This window comes from Bubalus kerabau, chromosome 9 (genome assembly GCF_029407905.1).
Source record: "Bubalus kerabau isolate K-KA32 ecotype Philippines breed swamp buffalo chromosome 9, PCC_UOA_SB_1v2, whole genome shotgun sequence".
NCBI classification, from domain to species: Eukaryota; Metazoa; Chordata; class Mammalia; order Artiodactyla; family Bovidae; genus Bubalus; species Bubalus kerabau.
In genome coordinates, this window is record NC_073632.1 from 100,159,548 (window position 1) to 100,181,854 (window position 22,307).

General features: G+C 41.9%; 1 protein-coding gene and 1 long non-coding RNA gene across 10 annotated transcripts in view; one reads left to right on the forward strand and one right to left on the reverse strand.

The window, feature by feature from the left end:
- TFB1M (transcription factor B1, mitochondrial) overlaps positions 1 to 14,632 on the reverse strand; it is a 65,901-nt gene extending 51,269 nt beyond the window's left edge. For 3 of the 9 annotated variants that reach the window (XM_055536051.1, XM_055536054.1, XM_055536053.1), the window contains exons 1-2: positions 14,257 to 14,486; positions 10,850 to 11,001 (exon numbers count right to left, since the gene is read on the reverse strand). In XM_055536051.1, the coding sequence (XP_055392026.1) occupies positions 10,850 to 11,001; positions 14,257 to 14,389 (285 nt within the window). In that variant the 5' untranslated portion in view covers positions 14,390 to 14,486. Of the gene's footprint in view, positions 1 to 10,849; positions 11,002 to 14,256; positions 14,489 to 14,515 lie in introns of those variants that run through there. The other 6 variants (XM_055536057.1, XM_055536058.1, XM_055536055.1 and 3 more) reach the window with 5 other exon arrangements.
- Positions 331 to 22,307, forward strand: part of LOC129620184 (uncharacterized) — a 231,571-nt gene continuing 209,594 nt past the window's right edge. Inside the window, exon 1 of the long non-coding RNA XR_008698422.1 lies at positions 331 to 354. This is a non-coding gene — a long non-coding RNA (uncharacterized LOC129620184). The remainder of the gene's footprint in view (positions 355 to 22,307) is intronic.

A 22,307-nucleotide genomic window follows, 5' to 3' on the forward strand; every position in this document is an offset into this window, starting at 1 on the left:
GTGTGCACAAGGTTTTGAATGCACCCTCCAAGAGTCTGTTTTCCCTAGTCCTGTAAGTTCTATAATCAAATCCCATAGACCTGCAAAGTCAGATTCCCTGGGGATTCCCATTCCCTTTGCCAGATTCCCAGGTTGGGAAGCCTGATGTGGGGCCTAGAACATTCGCAACAGTCTAAGAACTTCTTTGGTATTATTGTTCTCTAGTTTGTGGGTTGGAGGTTCATAAAAATGTAAGGAGGTTATAACAAAACCATCCCCCCAAAAAAGAAATGCAAGAAGTCAAAAGTGGTTATATGAGATAGCCTTTGGCAGCACTTTGCTGCAGCAGCTGTGAAGAGATACCCCACGCCCAAGGTAAGAGAAACCCAAGTAAGACGGTAGGTGTTGCAAGAGGGCATCAGAGGGCAAACACACTGAAACCATACTCACAGAAAACTAGTCAATCTAATCACACTAGGACCACAGCCTTGTCTAACTCAATGAAACTAAGCCGTGCCCGTGGGGCAACCCAAGATGGGCGGGTCATGGTGGAGAGATCTGACAGAACGTGGTCCGCTGGAGAAGGGAATGGCAAACCACTTCAGTATTCTTGCCTTGAGAACCCCATGAACAGTATGAAAAAGCAAAATGATAGGATACTGAAAGAGGAACTCCCCAGGTCAGTAGGTGCCCAATATGCTACTGGAAATCAGTGGAGAAATGACTCCAGAAAGAATGAAGGGATGGAGCCGAAGCAAAAAGAATACCCAGCTGTGGATGTGACTGGTGATAGAAGCAAGGTCCGATGCTGTAAAGAGCAATATTGCATAGGAACCTGGAATGTCAGGTCCATGAATCAAGGCAAACTGGAAGTGGTCAAACAAGAGATGGCAAGAGTGAATGTCGACATTCTAGGAATCAGCGAACTGAAATGGACTGGAATGGGTGAATTTAACTCGGATGACCATTATATCTATTACTGTGGGCAGGAATCCCTCAGAAGAAATGGAGTGGCCATTATGGTCAACAAAAGAGTCCGAGATGCAGTACTTGGATGCAATCTCAAAAACGACAGCATGATCTCTGTTCGTTTCCAAGGCAAACCATTCAATATCACAGTAATCCAAGTCTATGCCCCAACCAGTAACGCTGAAGAAGCTGAAGTTGAACGGTTCTATGAAGACCTACAAGACCTTTTAGAACTAACACCCAAAAAAGATGTCCTTTTCATTATAGGGGACTGGAATGCAAAAGTAGGAAGTCAAGAAACACCTGGAGTAACAGGCAAATTTGGCCTTGGAATACGGAATGAAGCAGGGCAAAGACTAAGAGAGTTTTGCCAAGAAAATGCACTGGTCATAACAAACACCCTCTTCCAACAACACAAGAGAAGACTCTATACATGGACATCACCAGATGGTCAACACTGAAATCAGATTGATTATATTCTTTGCAGCCAAAGATGGAGAAGCTCTATACAGTCAGCAAAAACAAGACCAGGAGCTGACTGTGGCTCAGACCATGAACTCCTTATTGCCAAATTCAGACTGAAATTGAAGAAAGTAGGGAAAACCACTAGACCATTCAGGTATGACCTAAATCAAATCTCTTATGATTATACAGTGGAAGTGAGAGATAGATTTAAGGGCCTAGATCTGATAGAGTGCCTGATGAACTATGGAATGAGGTCCGTGACATGGTACAGGAGACAGGGATCAAGACCATCCCCATGGAAAAGAAATGCAAAAAAGCAAAATGGCTGTCTGGGGAGGCCTTACAAACAGCTGTGAAAAGAAGAGAAGCAAAAGCAAAGGAAAAAAGGAAAGATATAAACATCTGAATGCAGAGTTCCAAAGAATAGCAAGAAGAGATAAGAAAGCCTTCTTCAGCGATCAATGCAAAGAAATAGAGGAAAACAACAGAATGGGAAAGACTAGGGATCTCTTCAAGGAAATCAGAGATACCAAAGGAACATTTCATGCCAAGATGGGCTCGATAAAGGATAGAAATGGTATGGACCTAACAGAAGCAGAAGATATTAAGAAGAGATGGCAAGAATACACAGAAGAACTGTACAAAAAAGATCTTCACGACCCAGATAATCACGATGGTGTGATCACTGACCTAGAGCCAGACATCCTGGAATGTGAAGTTAAGTGGGCCTTATAAAGCATCACTACAAACAAAGCCAGTGGAGGTGATGGAATGCCAGTTGAACTATTCCAAATCCTGAAAGATGATGCTGTGAAAGTGCTGACCTCAATATGCCAGCAAATTTGGAAAGCTCAGCAGTGGCCACAGGACTGGAAAAGGTCAATTTTCATTCCAATCTCAAAGAAAGGCAATGCCAAAGAATGCTCAAACTACCGCACAATTGCACTCATCTCACACGCTAGTAAAGTAATGCTCAAAATTCTCCAAGCCAGGCTTCAGCAATATGTGAACCGTGAACTTCCTGATGTTCAAGCTGGTTTTAGAAAAGGCAGAGGAACCAGACATCAAATTGCCAACATCTGCTGGATCATCGAAAAAGCAAGAGAGTTCCAGAAAAGCATCTATTTCTGCTTTACTGACTATGCCAAAGCCTTTGACTGTGTGGATCACAATAAACTGTGGAAAATTCTGAAAGAGATGGGAATACCAGACCACCTGATCTGCCTCTTGAGAAATCTGTATGCAGGTCAGGAAGCAACAGTTAGAACTGGACATGGAACAACAGACTGATTCCAAATAGGAAAAGGAGTATGTCAAGGCTGTATATTGTCACCCTGCTTATTTAACTTCTATGCAGAGTACATCATGAGAAACGCTGGACTGGAAGAAACACAAGCTGGAATCAAGATTGCCGGGAGAAATATCAATAACCTCAGATATGCAGATGACACCACCCTTATGGCAGAAAGTGAAGAGGAACTCAAAAGCCTCTTGATGAAAGTGAAAGTGCAGAGTGCAAAAGTTGGCTTAAAGCTCAACATTCAGAAAACGAAGATCATGGCATCCGGTCCCATCACTTCATGGCAAATAGATGGGGAAACAGTGGAAACAGTGTCAGACTTTATTTTTCTGGGCTCCAAAAATCACTACAGATGGTGACTGCAGCCATGAAATTCAAAGACACTTACTCCTTGGAAGGAAAGTTATGACCAACCTAGATAGCATATTCAAAAGCAGAGACATTACTTTGCCAACAAAGGTTCGTCTAGTCAAGGCTATGGATTTTCCAGGGGTCATGTATGGATGTGAGAGTTAGACTGTGACGAAGGCTGAGCACCGAAGAATTGAAGCTTTTGAACTGTAGTGCTGGAGAAGACTCTTGAGAGTCCCTTGGACTGCAAGGAGATCCAACCAGTCCATTCTGAAGGAGATCAGCCCTGGGATTTCTTTGGAAGGAATGATACTAAAGCTGAAATTCCAGTACTTTGGCCACTTCATGCGAAGAGTTGACTCATTGGAAAAGACTCTGATGCCGGGAGGGATTAGGGGCAGGAGGAGAAGGGGATGACAGAGGATGAGATGGCTGGATGGCATCACTGACTCGATGGATATGAGTCTGAGTGTACTCCAGGAGTTGGTGATGGACAGGGAGGCCTGGCGTGCTGCGATTCATGGGGTCGCGAAGAGTCGGACACGACTGAGCGACTGATCTGATCTTACAAACAGCTGAGAAGAGAAAGGCAAAGGAGAAAGGGAAAGACATATTCAAATGAATGCAGAGTTCCAGAGAATAACAAGGAGAGATAAGAAAGCCTTCCTCAGAGATCAATGCAAAGAAATAGAGGAAAACAACAGAATGGGAAAGACTAGAGATCTCTTCAAGAGAATTGGAGATACCAAGGAATACTTCACGAAAAGATGGGCACAATGAAGGACAGAAACAGTATGGATCTAACAGAAGCAGAAGATATTAAAGACAAGGTGGCAATAATACACAGAAGAACTATACAATAAAGGTCTTAATGACCCAGATAACCATGATGATGTGATCACTTACCTAGAGTCAGATATCCTGGAGTGTGAAGTCAAGAAGCCCTTAGGAAGCATTACTACAAACAAGTTAGTGGAAGTGACAGAATTCCAATTGAGCTATGTCAAATCCTAAAAAGTGCTGCACTCAATATGCCAGCAAATTTGGAAAACTCAGAGGTGGCCCTGGACAAGGAAATGGCAACCCACTCCAGTCTTCCTGCCTGGAAAATCCCATGGAGAGACGAGCCTGGTGGGCTACAGTCCATCATGGGGATGCAAAGAGTTGCACATGACTGAGAGACTGAGCACAGCCGTGGCCACAGGACTGAAAAAGGCCAGCTTTCATTCCAGTCCCAAAAAGGCAACGCTGAAGAATGTTCAAACTACCACACAATTGCATTCATTTCACATGGCAGCAAGGTCATCCTCAAAATCCTTCACGCTAGACTTCAACAGTACATGAACCGAGACCTTCCAGATGTACAAGCTTGATTTAGAAAAGGCAGAGGTGCCAGAGATCAAATTGCCAACATCCACTGGATCACAGAGAAAGCAAGGGAATTCCAGAAAAACATCTGCTTCACTGACTACACTAAAGCCTTTGACGTGGGGATCACAAACTGTGGAAAATTCTTAAAGAGATGGGAATACCAGACCACCTTACCTGCCTCCTAAGAAATGTGTATGCAGGTCAAGAAGCAACAGTTAGAATCGGACAGGGAATAATGGATTGATTCAAAATTAGGAAAGACGTACATCAAAGCTGTCTATTGTCACCTTGCTTATTTACCTTTTATGCAGAGTATATCATGTGAAATGTCAGGTGGATGAATCACAAGCTGGAATTAAGACTGCCTGGAAAGATATCAATAACCTCAGATATGCAAAACCACCCTTACGGTAGAAAGCAAAGAGAAACTAAAGAGCCTCTTGACGAAAGTATAAGAGAAGAATGAAAAAGCTGGCTTAAAACTCAACATTCAAAAAACAAAGATCATGGCATCCAGTCCCATCATTTCATGGTGAATCAGATCAGTTCTTGGGGGAAAAAGAGGAAATGGGCAGATTTTATTTTCTTAGGCTTCAAAATGACTGCAGCTGTGAAATTAAAAGATGCTTGTTCCTTGGAAGAAAAGCTATGACAAACCTAGAGAGCATATTAAAAAGCAGAGACAACATTTTGCTGAGAAAGGTCAATATAGTCAAAGCTATGTTATCTTCCAGTCATCATGTACATATGAGAGAGTTGGACCATAAAGACGACTGAGCACAGAAGAACTGAATTTTTTTCAAACTATGGTGCTGGAGAAGACTCTTTGAGAGTCCTTGGACAGCAAGGATATCAAACCAGTCAATCCTAAAGGAAACCAAGCCTGAATATTCACTGAAAGACTGATACTGAAGCTCCAATACTTTGGTCATCTGATGCAAAGAGATGACTCATTGGAAAAGACCCGGATGCTAGGAAAGATTGGGGACAGGAGGAGAAGGGAATGACAGAGGATGAGATGGTTGGATGCCATCACTGAGTCAATAGACATGAGCTTGGGCAAACTCTGGGAGATAGTGAAGGACAAGGAAGCCTGGTGTGCTGCAGTTCATGGGGTCGCAAAGAGTTAAGACACAACTGAGCGACTAAACAACAAACAATAAGAACAGGTACAGCAGAAACCCACTCAGATTCATCAAGGGATTAGATATTTGATTTAATAAATTTTCTATTCAACCCAGGGTTTTCCTTGGTGGTTCACATGTAAACAATCTGCCTGCAGTGCAGGAGACCCAGGTTCGATCCCTGTGGGAAGATCCCCTGGAGTACGTAATGGCAACCCACTCCAGAATTCCTAACTGGAGAACTCCATGAACAGAGGAGCCTGGTGAGCTACAGTCCACTGGTCACTTAAGAGTCAGACACGACTGAGCAACTAAGACTTTTTCTATTCAACCAATGTAACTCCTTTAATTGTCAACATTTCTTAAAAATAAACTTATAGAATTCTTGATGACTTGGATCACTGTTGACTGTAGAGTAACGGCCTCAATAGCTATGGACCCTTCCCTATTGTGCTTTCGCTTCTTGTAGCTCTTCTGCCACAGTAATAACTGTTACTTCTTGCTGTAGTCAGTGGGTCTGCTTCCAGCATTCTCTGTACTTACTTGCAGTGGACTAGATCATTTTGGCTGTGAATCAGCTTTTGCTAACTGATTGAGAGTTGTCCATGTTATGATTAACTGTGGTCATATCTGTATCAAGTAAGTTACATGTATACATATGTAGTCATCACAACAGGAAGTCCTATTTAAAATTTGCTAGAAAGAATTTCAAACATTTACTACCTCTGATTAAAAACAAGTCCTGTTGTTAGGATGACCAGATTCCTTTTATCTCCCTTTGCAAGAAGATGGGGAAGGGGAAGAATTGTAAGAGCAGCCATTTACTGACTATGGGCAACAGACCAATCTCTTTACATAAATTTCTATCCTTGTAATAACCACAGAAGAAAACTAACATTCCCATGCTGCAGATGAGAAAGCTGAAGCTAAAAAAGGTTCAAAGGCAAGCCCAGGGTCACAAAGCTAGTAAGTGCTATATATGATATCTGAAAACCAATCTATTTGATTCTCAATCCCATGAAGTCTACATTGCCTATCAAGTAGAAATACTGTTTTCAGTTCAGTTGCTCAGTCCGGCTCTTTGCGACCCCATGAATTGCAGCACGCCAGGCCTCCCTGTCCATCACCAACTCCCGGAGTTCACTCAGACTCACGTCCATCGAGTCAGTGATGCCATCCAGCCATCTCATCCTGTCGTCCGCTTCTCCTCTTGCCCCCAATCCCTCCCAGCATCACAGTCTTTTCCAATGAGTCAACTCTTCGCATGAGGTAGCCAAAGTACTGGAGTTTCAGCTTTAGCATCATTCCTTCCAAAGAAATCCCAGGGCTGATCCAGGAAGCTCTCACTGGCCCATGGGCAAGAAACATGAAGAAAAGGACACCAAGGCACATCATGATGAAAAGACTCAAAGCCAATGATATAGAAAAAATCATCAGCTATAAAAAGGGACACATTCCAGTCAGTTCTAATGAGGTGGATGAACCTAGAGCCTATTATACAGAGTGAAGTAAGTCAGAAAGAGAAAAACAAGTATCATATACTAATGCATATATATGGAATCTAAAATGATGAACCCGTTTGCAGGGCAGCAAAGGAGACACAGACATTGAGAACACACTTACACAGACATGGGGAAGGAAGCAGAGGGTGAGATGTATGGAGAGAGTAACCTGGAAACACACATCACCGTATGTAATATGCACAGCCATTTTGCTGTATGGCAAATTTGCTATATGACTCAGGGAACTCAAACTGGGGCTCTATAACCACCTAGGGAGGTAGGATGGGGAGGGAGGTGCAAGAGGGAGGGGACATACGTATACCTATGGCTGATTCGTGCTGATGTTTGGCCAAAACCAACATAATACTGTAAAGCAATTATCCTTCAATTACAAATAAAATTATAAAAAAAAGAAAAAATCATAAAAACAGCCCAAGAAAAAAGACAGAAGCAAAGAACAGATTTGTCAGAAACAACATAATAAGATAGCAGAGCAACATCTTAAGAGTACTGGAGATAAACTCCAAAACCTGACAGCATGTTTTTAAACACATTTAAACCATACCAATCCTATGAGCAAACTGAGGCACAGTGAGAGTTTCCTGCCCAGTCATATAAATAGTAAACGGTAGAGCCAGACATCAAACACAGGTCATCTGACGCTAAGAGTCTGTTCTTTTCTACAAAAATCACACTACAATGCTTTCACGTATTAAACACGTTTTCTTACATTACAACATGCTAATAGTGAAAAACCTGTATGTTATCACTATGTTCTTTTCCCTAGGCTGCCTCGTGATAATATTTTAAGAACCTGAATTAAGCTACAAATGACATACTTCCAACTAGCAGACATTTTATAAATTATTACAATTTCTTTAAAAAGTAATTCTATTAGCTTAGATATCACTAAAATGGAATTCTTAAAATAGACCACTCTTTCTGCCTTTACGCAGTTTTATGATTAATTTAGCACCTCTAAAAGAACGTGGTTTTACATATTGAAACATTCTTTACAAGAAAAAGAAGTCTATTTGATATTTTAGTACCCAACATTTCTTTTTAAGGCAAATTCCTTTCCTGCATATGCGACACTAAAAATTAATTTTACTTCTCCTACAGAAACAGAAGTCAAATATATACTTCCTGCACAGCAATTTACCTTGAAATCAACCTTCATATTTAGGGAAAAAAGCACATAACTTTGATGATTAATGATACCCAATTATTCGGTTTCACCATTAAATAACACATTTATTTAATCAGCTAATTAGATATCTACAAAGAGTCAACCTTTCTATCTCCATGTGAAACATTACCTAACATCTGGTATGCACCAGGCACTCTTAGATGCTGTGGAGATACAGCAGGGAACAAAACAGACAAAAACATCTACCCTCATGGCACTTAACATTCCAGAGGGGTGAAGAAGTGTTAAGTTGCTCGGCTGTGTCTGACTCTTTGCAACTCTGTGGACTGTAGCCAAACTAGGCTTCTCTGTCTATGGGGTTTTCCAGGCAAGACTTCTGGAGAGGGGAGCCATTCCCTTCTCCAGAGGATCTTTCCTACCCAGGGATCGAACCCAGGTCTCCTGCATCGTCAGGAGGATTCTTTACTGTCTGAGCCACCAGGGAAGACCTCAAAGATGTGAGACTGACAACAAATAAGAACATACAGTGTGTCAGATAATAAAAAATCTCATGAGACAAATAAAACAAGGCAGAAGTTAGGAGTGCAGGGATATGGGAGGGGCAGTGAAAAGAGTGTGGCTGTCTGTTGGTCTGTCTTCAAAACATCTTTCGTTGAGATCAGAGAGGAGGATATGTAAATTAGGCTGGTGATGCGAAATGTGATTCACCTGCCTGCCTAATGAGAAAAAATTACACATAATAGAGGGTGAGATCTAGGGTTAAGACATCCCTTTAAGGTGAAAAGAAGTCACAAGAATCTTCTCTATGCCTGCAGACAGGCTAGATGAATAAACCTGCAGGAAACTGTGTAATGTTATTCAGTTTCTTTTTATCATCTTATGCTCCCACCAAAAATAACACTGTTACAACTTCCACCTCCAACTGATACAACATTCTGGAAAGAAACTGGTTCAGAGCAAAAATCACTATTAAATTCCATATTTAATCAAGGAATATTGCACTATGTGCTGCTGCTAAGTCACTTCAGTCGTGTCCGACTCTGTGCGACCCCATGGACAGCAGCCCACCAGGCTCCCCCGTCCCTGGGATTCTCCAGGCAAGAACAGTGGAGTGGGTTGCCATTTCCTTCTCCAGTGCATGAAAGTGCATTGCACCATGTAATAATCCCCAAATAAAGTTATAAATCTGAATCCAATTCTATCAAGGCTGGCAAAATTAGGTGGAACTAAATATATAATTTTTTTAAAGCATAAAGGCTGGATATAGCAAAATAATGAGAAGAAAACTCACTAGGTTTCTAAAAATATCCAGAGGCATAAACACAAGCTCTCGATTTTCTCAAATTTTCTCAAACTGTTCTGGCAGAAATTAAACATTTATCCATTAATATACATCAACGTTTTAGAATGTACTAATTTTAAACTGATTTGTCCTCCTATATGAAAGTAACAATGTAGCTAATTTTATTATTCTATTGGACTCACTAAATAAATTGCTACTCTTATGAACCAAAGGCTAAGGACTCTTTTCAGGTTTCAGAATTAAAGAGGAATCAAAGGCCCTTAAGCCATTAGGTATAAGTGCCCCCCATGAAGAATCCCTTTATAAGATCCCTTGTATAATCTGTTCCACTGTATTATACTGTTTTTAAAAATTTAAGTTTCTCCTCATTTTTAAATCCACCTGCCTCCCTCAATTCTTACCTGTTTTAGTTCTCTTCTAGAGAAGACCAAAACAAACTGATCCTCCCCACCACAGCTTTGGAGAGGCAGCTATGAATCCCCTCACTCAGGGCTTCTCTTTCAATGAAATACAACCAGTTTCTTCAAACACTTCTCATAGGACATCACCTACTGTTTTAAAGATACATTTATCATTTCATTCCGGCTTACCAGGTGGCTCAGTGGGAAAGAATCTGCCTGTCAATGTAGGCGACTCAGGTTTGATCCCTGGGTCAGGAAGATTTCCTGGAGAAGGAAATGGCAACTCACTCCAGTATTCTTGCCTGGGAAATCCCATGGACAGAGCAGCCTGGTGGGCTATAGTCCATGGGGTTGCAAAAAAGTTGGTCATGACTTAGTGACTAAAGAACAACAATGATCATTTTATTCAAACCTCATTTTAAACCTATGGCACAACTTAATTTTTTCACTTAAAAAATCCTTATACAAATGCCTAAGCTTAACAATTACTTTCTCTCAATGAGGCGTGTATCTTCTCTATCTTGTGCTTGTAGAAATGATTTTCTGAACTTAAAGGAGGTTCTCAGAAGCCATGCCAGTAACTGAGACATTGTTAGCATTTCTTAGTTTTACTTATTTTTGACGGAATGGGGTACTATGGCACGCACAGCTATTAGTAGCCAAAAAAGGCACACAATTAGCTTGCTTAGCATCAATGCATAAAGCTGGTTCATTCAAGCTTTGGCCAACAATTCATGTGAGGATGGTGATTAGAAATGCAGATTCCTAGACCACTCCTAGACCACTGTAATCAGAATCTCTGGAATGAGGCCTGGAGAACTGCAGTGTGAGGAGCAAACTGTAGAAGTTTTATATACCCTGAGGTTTAAGAATCGTGGCCTTAAGATTTAAACTGGGTTTTTACCTCCTAAGTAAGGTACTTTGAGCAACTCACCTGTAATCCAGGAATAAATCGACTATCCTTTTCAACCACCAGAAGTTCCGCAACACCGGCATTGAGAATGGATCTTGTGATTCCCCCAGGCCCAGGGCCCACTTCATATACATAAGCATTTGTCAGATTGCCAGCTTTCCTTACAATTTTATCTAGAGAAAAGAAAGTTTGAATCAATTACCTTGGCAAATGTCAACATATGGAATTCAAAATGAAAAATAATCTACACAAATTCTTATCAGCATTACTCAACCAACTAATCTTTTATACATAGTATTTATCAGATTATTTAACTCAGCCTAAACCAATGTATAGTAGCCATTCAATAGTCTACCATATAACTGCTGAATTCTACCAGACCCTTAATAAAAATAGGATTACCATGACAAATTTCCTTAACTTAAATAAACATGGTATTTTCTGAGAGCTTCCTTGGTGGTGCAGTGGTAAAGAATCTGCCTGCCAATGCAGGAGATGCAAGAGACAAGGGTTCAATCTCTGGGTTGGGAATATCCCCTGGAGAAGGAAATGGCAACCCATGCCAGTATTCTTGCCTGGAAAATCCCATGGACAGTGGAGCCTGGAAGACTACAGTCCACGGGATTGCAGAGAGTCGGACACGACTGAGTGCACGTGCATGAAAGCATGTGCACACACGGTATTTTTCACCTGTTTCTGCCAAACTAATCAATATAAGAAGTGATGGAAAAACACAAACCACTTCTCTACAGTTGTTGAATATCAATTATGTGAATAAGCAAGGCGAGCTTCACATTCAGAATTTCCAACGTTGCGAGTTAGAAATTCAGAAGCAGAAAGTGCTGGCAGTATTCACTTTTATCTACAGACATCTAGCTGGTGGTCAATGTGGCAATGGTACCAAGTTCCTAGCTAACAGGATTTGCAGAAATTGAGATTCTTGGTTATTTTTAGGAAAAAGTTAAATTTAGGAGTGAAGGTTTTTTGAGCTTTGCAAACATGCAAGTTGATACAAGAAAATTAATTTTTTAATCAATCTAAGTTAGCAGACCTTAAGAAAGCACGGAAAAGCACATTACTGAGGATTCATTGCAACCAACCTTCTGGAAAAACAATGGACTAATCATATTGACTGAGATATTAAAATCCAAGCAACTGGGCTTCTTGGGATGGTAGAAATTTAGCCACTGAAAACATACTAGCGCTTTACACTGTTCACTGACAGTGTACAGTCTCATTTTTGCTCGTTACTAATAACCTACCTTTGTAGGCTTAGAGACAAAAACAATCTCTCAATTATCCAAGAATAGTTTTCTCTTCAATGGGTGCCAGGAGAAAACGAGCATACACTGACCACGTTACAGGTGTTTAACATGCTTTCTCACAGCAAATCCTTACAACATATTAACGAAGAACTGTGCCGTATGTGCTGTGCTAAGTCACTTCAGTAGCACCTGATTCTGCGATCCCATGGACTGCAGCCCACCAGGCTCCTCTGACCATGGACTTTTCCAGGCAAGAATACTGGAGTGCATTGCCATTCCCTTCTCCAGGGAATCTTCCCGACCCAGGGATTGAACCCATGTCTCTTATTAAGTCTCCTGATGTGGCAGGCAGGTGCTTTATGAGTAACGACACCTGTGAAGCCCTAACTTAAGAATTACTACCCCATTTTAACTTCTCTGAACTTTCCAGTTTCTTCATCTATTATTTGAGTGAGGTTACCTGGAAAACAAATGGACACCAGCACAGGTATAAGTCCTAAAAGCCAACCCTTTCTCCACTAAAGAGCATTGTCTCTCAGAGGGAACAGAGAGGCTGCCTTAAGTGCAGATATTACAGAGTGATTTTAACAGTCTCTCTCTTTTTTTTAAAATGGAAAGCTACAACAGTAGATAGGACAGTCTTTTCACCTTAAACTTTTCAGAAACATTCAAACACAAATGGATATCAAAGAGCACAGTCAATTCACTATGCCTGGGGTTCCATCTTGCTCTGTTCACACCTGAGCTTCTCACCTCACACAAGTACCTTATCTTCATTTTGGTTCCTGTAGAAGAGGGAACAATAGTATCTAGATTCTGGAATTGATTCCTGAAGGTGAATAAAGGCTCACATGAGAAAGGACATATGAAGGATTTTTTTTTCAATATAAAGACCTCTATTTTCAGTCCCGGGAACGGTGCTTTGCATCTAGAATGCAGCTAATGACTACCCGAAAAGGCTGGCTCTAGTTACTATTCAGTCACGGCCGACTCTTTGCAACCCGTGGACTGCAGCAGGCCAGGCTTCCCTGTCCATCACCAACTCCCGGAGCCCATTCAAACTCCATTGAGTCAGTGATGCCATCCAACCATCTCAGGACCAAAGAATTTTCGAGATGGATGACCTTTTAATGCTCTTGTGGTAGAGCTCTCGTCCCATTAAATAAAAAAACTGAAAACAGGTTAAGTTTTTTTACCCCGTTACATCGCTATTGGCTTGCCCACACTGCTACTCTAAGTTCAAGAAATAAAACCACCCGTCCCTGCTGTTGGACTGTACTTCACAACTTTCGAAATACGTGATTTACTGACTCAGTTTCTTAAGAGGGGCCAAATAGAATGAAATACCAAAACCTCAGAAATGTTACGTACTCCAACTGTGAACTGCCATATTTCTAATAATCTTTTTCTTGCAGTATCATCTTTCAGAAAGACCAGCACGAAGAAACGCTGGTAGAGGTTAAACGACTATATACATTTGCAAAATTTATCCAACTGTGCGCTTCAAACAGGTGAATTTTATTGTGTCTAAATTTTACTTCATAAAACGTGGCTTAGGGAGTGGGAAAGCAAACTGAGTAAAATGTAAGCTCCTTGGGGACAGACTTGGCCTTGTTCATTCACTCTGATATCCCACTTCAGCTCTAGTACAAAGGGGCTGGTTTCATGAGTGTTTACAGAATGAATATCTGCACCCTCGAGGGTAAGACTCAACAAGTAAACTTTTAAATATCGAACGCCATGAAATGGATACTCTTCCGACCTGTTACCAATAAAGTCCCTGCAAGTTTAACTGCATAAAAAGCCAAATCAGTCAGCACGTGCATATATTCCTTATTGGTAACACACCAAGATTTGGAATTCCACAAGCGCCTTTCAGGAGACGCGAAGCCTTCCAAAGCCAGCGTTTGCTCGGCGTCCGCACAGCCTGCCTTCCAAAGCCCACGGCAAACACCACTCAGCAACCGACACACTCTACACACCCGCTGGGCGCTGGGGCTCCGGAGTTCTCTCAGAGCAAAGCGGCAGAAGGGTCTGACCTACGGCCACCGCACACCTTTGTGCCTGAACCCCGTCGCCCGCCCGCAGGGTCCGCGCGAAACCCCCTCGACCCCACTCCCCCAGGGACGCGAGGGAGACGCCGGGGAAACACTGATAAGCCACCTGTCAGCCTCAAGTCCAGAAGAAAATTCTGGGATAGCTGCTTCACGGCTTGCAGTCTAAACAACTTAATGATTTCTCGAATCGTGGGCAACGGCGGGAGACGGAAAGTGCCAAGCGTCCTGGAGGAAGCCATGAACCCTGGTCTGACTGTACACGTCCCACGCCGGACATTCCTCCAAGGCTCCTCAAGAGATAGCAGGGGGAGGAGCCTGGGAGAACTATGGCCCACCTCCGAGCCTACGTGATTGGTTAGACGTACCCCGTCGGAAGCGAAGGACGCGAACCGGAAATCCAGGCGCACACAAAGCGCATGCTCCCCGTCCTGCTAAGTGCACTGCAGGCTGGGTAACCGCGCCGTGTTTGCAAGTGAGGTGGGCGGAGGCCGGAGCGATGGCGGGGCGGGGAGAGGCGGGGCCTGGGCCTGAGCGAGGAGGGGCGGACCCAAGGATTGGCGAATGAAGTTCACCTGGTGGGGGATTTGTTTTGAGTTTGACTCCAAAGTGAAAGTCGCTTAGTCGTATCCGACTCTTTGCGAACCCATGGACTACACAGTCCATGGAATTCTCCAGGCCAGAATACTGGACTGGGTAGCCGTTCCCTTCGCCAGGGGATCTTCCCAACCCAGGGATCGAACCCAGGTCTTCCGCATGGCGGGCGGATTCCTTACCAGCTGAGCCGCAGGGAAGCCCCACCTGGCGGATGGGCGGTCCTAAAAGCGCCTCTGTGGAGGGTTGCGGGATAGCAGGTTGTTAACGGCAAAACTGTTGATTGCTAACAGTTCTCTTATGGTGGATGTTTTTAGAATCTCAGCACAGCAGGTGTGGCATGGCAGGTTTCTAACTTCTGTTGGCCTTATTGTTATTTTTAAAAAATCTGTTAAGTGAACGTAATGTTTGCTTTAAAATTGTGGCACTGAGAGAGGTCGTCTGGTGTGTAAATCCAGAACGTAGTTCAAGTGCATGGTATAGGGTAAAGTCGCTATCAAAGATGGCCGTTACTGCTATAATTACTTGCGGGTGAATGCGGCCCAAGGGGTTAAACGACATCTGCATATTTGCTGCTACTGCTAAGTCACTTCAGCCGTGTCCGAACCTGTGCTACCCTATAGACGGCAGCCCATCAGGCTCCCCCGCCCCTGGGATTCTCCAGGCAAGAACACTGGAGTGGGTTGCCATTTCCTTCTCCAATGCATGGAAGTGATAAGTGAAAGTGAAGTCGCTCAGTCGTGTCCGATCTTCAGCGACCCCATGGACTGCAGCCTACCAGGCTTTGCTAGAGAGCCAGAATAGAACCCAACTCCTGTTGCTTCAAAATGTAGTCAGTGAGAAAAGCCGCTTTGTTTAGCGCTTTAGGCTTTGGGAAGCGTTTTCTTGTATATATCAAATACTTGGTTATACCACCTTTCTAAAGATTTTGTTTCCTCCACCCTAAACAGAAGTTAGCAATATTTATCCTATTTTTGAAAGTCTAGACTCTTGACTCAGAACCCTTATTTTCCACAAGAGGTGTTCATTCGCAGGTTATACTCATTGTTTTATTTACTCCTCGCAACAGTCCTATGTGGTGAGATTATCATCCTTAGTTTGTTGTTGTTTTAGTCGCTGAGGCATGTCCGATTCCTCTGTGACCCCATGGACTGTGAGCCTCCAGGATCCTCTGTCCATGAGATTCCCCAGGCAAGAATATTGGAGTGGGTTGACATTTCCTTCTCCAGAGGATCTTCCTGACCCAGAAATCCAACTTACCTCTCTCGTAAAGGTGGATTCTTTGCCACTGAGCCAACCCATCCTTATCCTTACTGTGAAGAAATAGAGGGAGATGAGGTCATTTGAGTTAGAAGACTTTAATCTGAGTTATTTCTTTTCTGAGTTCCAATTTTGGCCACACCCCTCAAGTATTAGATTATTTTAAAGTTAATTATTTAATTAATGTATGTTCATTTTAATTTTTATGATGCTATTTAATATATAGATTCTGAATCTTGACTATAAACTTGTTTACCATTTTCATATGACTAAAATACAATTTAGTAAATACATTTCTATAGCTACAAAACCAAAACAAATGGTGTGTGGCATTAAATTACTGGTCTCAATGCAGACTGACAGGATTCTTTTATTTAAAGTTCAGCTTACCAAATATTAGAGTGTGCCATGTAATGATTGAATTTTCTCATCAGGTTTCCGGATCCAGACTACCACCAAATCTTCATTTGGGGTTTTTGCCATTGTGGCTTGCCTTTCTCTTGGAGTAACAAGAGAGCTATACTTTAAGTCAACCTGTAGCTGTTTTCATTAGCTTAGAAACAAAGGTCAAATTACTTGACAGTAATGCCGGCATGTTTCATTGAATACACTAAATCCTTTGACTATATGGATCACAACAAACTGTGGAAAATTCTTCAAGCGATGGGAATACCAGACACCTTACCTGTCTCTTGAGAAACCTGTATGTGTGGCAAGAAGCAGCAGTTAGAACCAAACATGGAATGACAGACTGGTTCAAAATTGGAAAGAAGTACGTCAAGGCTATATATTGTCACTCTGTTAATTTAACTGATGTGCAGAATACATCTTGAGAAATGCTGGGCTGAATGACTCACAAGCTGGGATCAAGATTTCTGGGAGAAGCATCAACAACCTCAGATAGGCAGATGACACTACTCTGATAGCAAAAAGGGAATAGGAACTAAAGAGCCTCTTAGATGAAGGTGAAAGAGAAAAGTGAAAAAGCTAGCTTAAAACTCAACATTCAAAAAACTAAGATCATGGCATCTGGTCTCATCACTCCATGGTAAATAGATGGGGGAAAAGTCAAAGCAGTTACAGATTTTATTTTCTCGAGTTCCAAAATCACTGCAGACAGTAACTGCAGCCAGTATGTTAAAAGATGTTTGCTCCCTGAAAGAACAGCTATGACAAAACTGGACAGCATATTAAAAAGCAGAGACATCACTTTGCTGACAAAGGTCCATATAGTCAAAGCTATGGTTTTTCCAGTAGTCATGTACGGGTGTGAGAATTGTACCATAAAGAAGGCTGCACCCTGAAGAATTGATGCTTTCTAATTGTGGTGCTGGAAAAGACTGTTGAGAGTCCCTGTACAGCAAGGAGGGGAATCAAACCAGTCAACTCTAAAGAAAACCCTGAATATTCACTGAAAGGACTGATGCTGAACCCTGAATATTCTCTGGAAGGACTGATGCTGAAACTGAAGCTCCATTACTTTGGCCACCTGATGTGAAGGCCGACTCATTGGAAGGGACCCTGATGCAGGGAAAGATTGAGGGCAAGAGGAGAAGGGGGCGACAGAGGATGAGATGGTTGGATGGCATGGTTGACTCAATGAATATGAGCTTGAGCAAGCTCCAGGAGATAGTAAGACTGGGAAGCCTGGAGTGCTGCAGTTCATGGGGTCGCGATCACCACCTAGCAACTGAACAATGACAACAATGCTGTCGTGAGTGTGTGTGTATATATATATATATATATATATATATATATATATATATATGTGTGTGTGTGTGTGTGTGTGCAGTTAGAAGGAGAGTATTCAGATGCTTCAGAATATGCTCACATGAACTTTTAAAAGATTAACACCAACATAAAAAATAAAAGCAAAAGCAAAAGCATAGTTACATGGAGAATTGGTGGGTTTTTAAGAAACTCTCACATCTAAATACGAGAATTATTGTCTTATGCCATGCTGTCTTCAGTAATCAGTATTTGAGAGTGGATGATCTTTTATTCTCAAAACAGTTACTTCAGTTAATTTTGATTTCAATTCTGTGCTGGAAGTTTACAAAGATATTCAATATATACTGCTGCAGTGCTAGCAAGGGCACAGCTGAGTCCCGAACTCCAATCTTCTGACTCTGCAAGTCTCTCGAGGGAATGGCTACCCACTCCAGTATTGTTGCCTGGAGAATCCCGTGGACAGCAGAGCCTAGCAGGCTAAACTCCATAGGGTCGTGAAGAGTTGGACACGACTGAAATGACTTAGCAGGCATGCATACATATGTTAAATAGTTGTTGAACTGAATTTTAAAAATTCCACCTTAAGAGACTCTTCCAAGTTTTTAAAAGTTATTGAGATCTAATTTTTATCACCATAAATATCTGATCCTCAGTCTTTTAATTTTCAGAAAATTATGCATAACTCCCTGCAAAGCCTGTGAAATCAGCAGGGGGTGTTTTAGTAGTGTATTTCACATATTAATGCAAACAGTTTTATCCTTTAAAAGAGAAGTATGCAGTTTCATCAGTTTTGAAGCTTTGAAGTATCTGCTTCATCTAGATATAAATTTTAATATGCTAAAATATTATAATTAATACAGAAATTGCTAGCCCCACCTATCAGTGGAGATGAAGAACTGCAAGTTCTAACCTAGTTTGTACTAAACTAAAATGCAGAATTCTAAACCTCATAAATCCCAGGATGGTTATATAGGAAAGCTACTTATTATTTTAGTATTTATGTTAATGAAAATACACAGGTGACTTTATTTGGTATAAGTAATTTAGTGTTTATTTATGGATGAAGTGCTAATTCTAAAAGGTTGTCATTTTACACTTCCCCGAAAGAGACTTGAAAGCCACAAAGAGCAATATCTTCTCTGCCCTGTGGGAATTTTCAGAGAAAATTAAATGTGGCTTGGAATTGCCAAACTGAACTTTATAAAATGACTATTATGGTATATAAAGTGCCCTTTTCTGATAGTATTTTATAATTCCATGTAATATGACTCAATGCTCTAGAGAAATATTGAGACATATTTTGCTCTATTTATTTTTTTAGTGACTGTTTGATGCCCACTCTTCACAAAGGAATCTAGTGACCTACCTAGAGGGCAGATGGAAATACATGATAATTCTGAGCAGAGAGACCAAATGCTTATTCTTTCTGGACGGAAGCAAAACAAACTAGTGGCAAGCAACACAGGCTAATTGCTTGAGGGAACCATGTAAGAGTTACACTATTTAAATATATATATTTTTTACATTTATATAAATATAATTATATATATTTAATTTATATTTATATTTATATATAATATATACACATTATATGTGATAATATAATATATTACACTATTATATATATTACATGGAATTATACATGGAATCATATTACATGGAATTATAAAATACTATCAGAAAAGGGTGCTTTATATACCATAATAGTCATTTTATAAAGTTCAGTTTGGCAATTCCAAGCCACATTTAATAATAGTGTAATATATATATAGTGTGTATATATATATATATATATAGTATATGTATATATAATGTTTATCACCATTCCAGGCAGTGTCTGAGAGCCTGCTGACTCCCTAAAGATCTGTGAATTATTGTCCAGTATCCTAATAAAGTGGTGAGAACAGGCAACACTCACCACTTAGGATGACTCAGAATAGGGGGTAGGATTTTTTCTGCAAAATAAAGCAGATCTTTTTGCAAATGAAGAAAAAGTTAACACATGCTAAAGGCATTGTAAAAATAATTAGTCTCCACCTGCAATGCAGGAGCGGAGAAGGCAATGGCACCCCACTCCAGTACTCTTGCCTGGAAAATCCCATGGATGGAGGAGCCTGGTGGGCTGCAGTCCATGGGGTCGCTAAGAGTCGGACATGACTGAGCGACTTCACTGTCACTTTCCACTTTCATGCATTGGAGAAGGAAATGGCAACCCACTCCAGTGTTCTTGCCTGGAGAATCCCATGGATGGAGAAGCCTGGTAGGCTGCAGTCCATGGGGTCTCACAGAGTCAGACACGACTGAAGCGAGTTAGCAGCAGCAGCAGCAGCAGCAGCAATGCAGGAGACACAGAAAACAAGGGTTCAATCCCTATGTTGGAAAGATCCCCTGGAGGAGAGCATGGCAACTCATTCCAGTATTCTTGCTTGGAGAATCCCATGGACAGAGGAGCCGGGCGGGCTACAGTCCATAGCATCTCAAAGAGTTGGACATGACTGAAGTGACTGAGCACAACACAGATTATATCAATAGTTTATTAATTTAAAACTCCACATTCAATTGAAAAACAAAGGTTAAAAATAAAACTGTGACTATGAATACCTTTGCATCTAAGTCTTTCCCATGCATTTAAAAATCTATGTGGGAACAAATTGCTCTGTGAATGGGGAGACTCTATTCAACAAGTAAATGGATCTCTCTGGGCCTCTTGGTGACAGCCCCCTGTCTCTCAACAAAGGGACTATGAGGTGAACTAGATACTCAATCAAGCCATGTCTATGCCTTCTTTCTCTGTCCTAGGTCCCCTGCCTTGCCCATCTCTAGCCCAAGCCCCAAAGACCAAAGTGGCTGTGCCTGTGGGCACACACCCAACCTGGGATTCACATTCCTGCCAGTACAGGTTAGTGAGTTGTAACTCATTCACAGCGACGGGCTGCCTGTTCTCTAGTTGAGAAGGGCTAGGTGAAGACAGCAGGAAGAAGGATAGGGAGGCTTGGTCAGAAGAGGAGGGCCAGTGCAGGTTATTTGGTGCCCTCTCATTTCCCTTGGGGCCCACCTGGAGCCCAGTGTCTTCAGACTGTTGTTGGATTTACCATATCCATCTATCATGCTATCCCCTCCCTCCCCTAAATCATCCAATTGTGGATTATCTGGGTGAGCCCATTGTGACCCCAAAGGCCTTTAACAGTGGAATAGGGAACTGAAAACCAGAGAAAGCACATGAGAAGGACTTAGTCGAATGTCGTTAACTTTGAAGATGGAGGAAGTATGTCAAGAGCCGAGGGGGTAAAACCTTCAAGGTGTGGGGAGCCTCTAGGAGATGGAAAAGCAAGGCACGGGGTCCTTCCCTAGAGGCCCTGGCAAGGAACATAGCAACATCTTGATTTTAGGCCCCCCCATTTCACCTTCCTGAACTACAGAAGCGGAAGACAAATTTATGTTCTGAGCCAACAAAGGTATGGTAAGTTGTTAACAACACAGAGACAGAACACCAATAGTTTCTTTATAACATGAGAATAGTAATAGATAGGGAGAAGGCAATGGCACCCCACTCCAGTACTCTTGCCTGGAAAATCCCATGGATGGAGGAGCCTGGTATGCTGCAGTCCATGGGGTCGCTAAGAGTCAGACATGACTGAGCGACTTCACTTTCACTTTTCACTTTCATGCATTGGAGAAAGGAAATGGCAACCCAGGAGAAAGGAAATGGCAACCCACTCCAGTGTTCTTGCCTGGAGAATCCCAGGGACCGGGGAGCCTGGTGGGCTGCCGTCTATGGGGTTGCACAGAGTCGGACACGACTGAAGTGACTTAGCAGTAGCAGCAGTAATAGATAACATAGTGTTACAAAAATTTTTGCAATATTAAAATATCATATATCATTATATCATTATACCTCATATATCGTTATACCTCATAAAATAAGGTGTGTATTGTGTGTGCTTAGTCACTCAGTCATGTCTGGCTCTTTGTGACCCCATGGACTGTAGCTCGCCTAGCTCCTCTGTCTATGGGATTTTCCAGGCAAGAACACTGGAGTGGGTTGCCATTTCCTTCTCCAATGCATGAAAGTGAAAAGTGAAAATGAAGTCACTCAGCTGTGTCCAACTCTTCGAGACCCCATGGACTGCAGCCTACCAGGCTCCTCCATCCATGGGATTTTCCAGGCAAGAGTACTGGAGTGGGGTGCCATCGCCTTCTCTGAGATAAGGCATATAATGGACCAAATATACTGCCAATCCTATTGACATTCATAAATGTTAATACTCTTCCCCTTCTCATTTTCTGTCTGAATACACTCATAAGATCTATATCCAGTTGTATATAATCAACATACACGTTGTTAATATTCTTATGGTGTGTGCATGTGAAGTCACTTCAGTCATGTCTCTTAGTGACCCTATGGACCATAGCCTGCCAGGCTCTTCTGTCCATGGGATTCTTCAGGCAAGAATACTGGAGTAGGTTGCCATTTTCTTCTCCAGGGGATCTTCCTGATCCAGGGATTGAACCCTCATCTCTTAAATCTCCTGCATTGGCTGGTGGGTTAGTTACCACTAGTGCCACCTGGGAAGC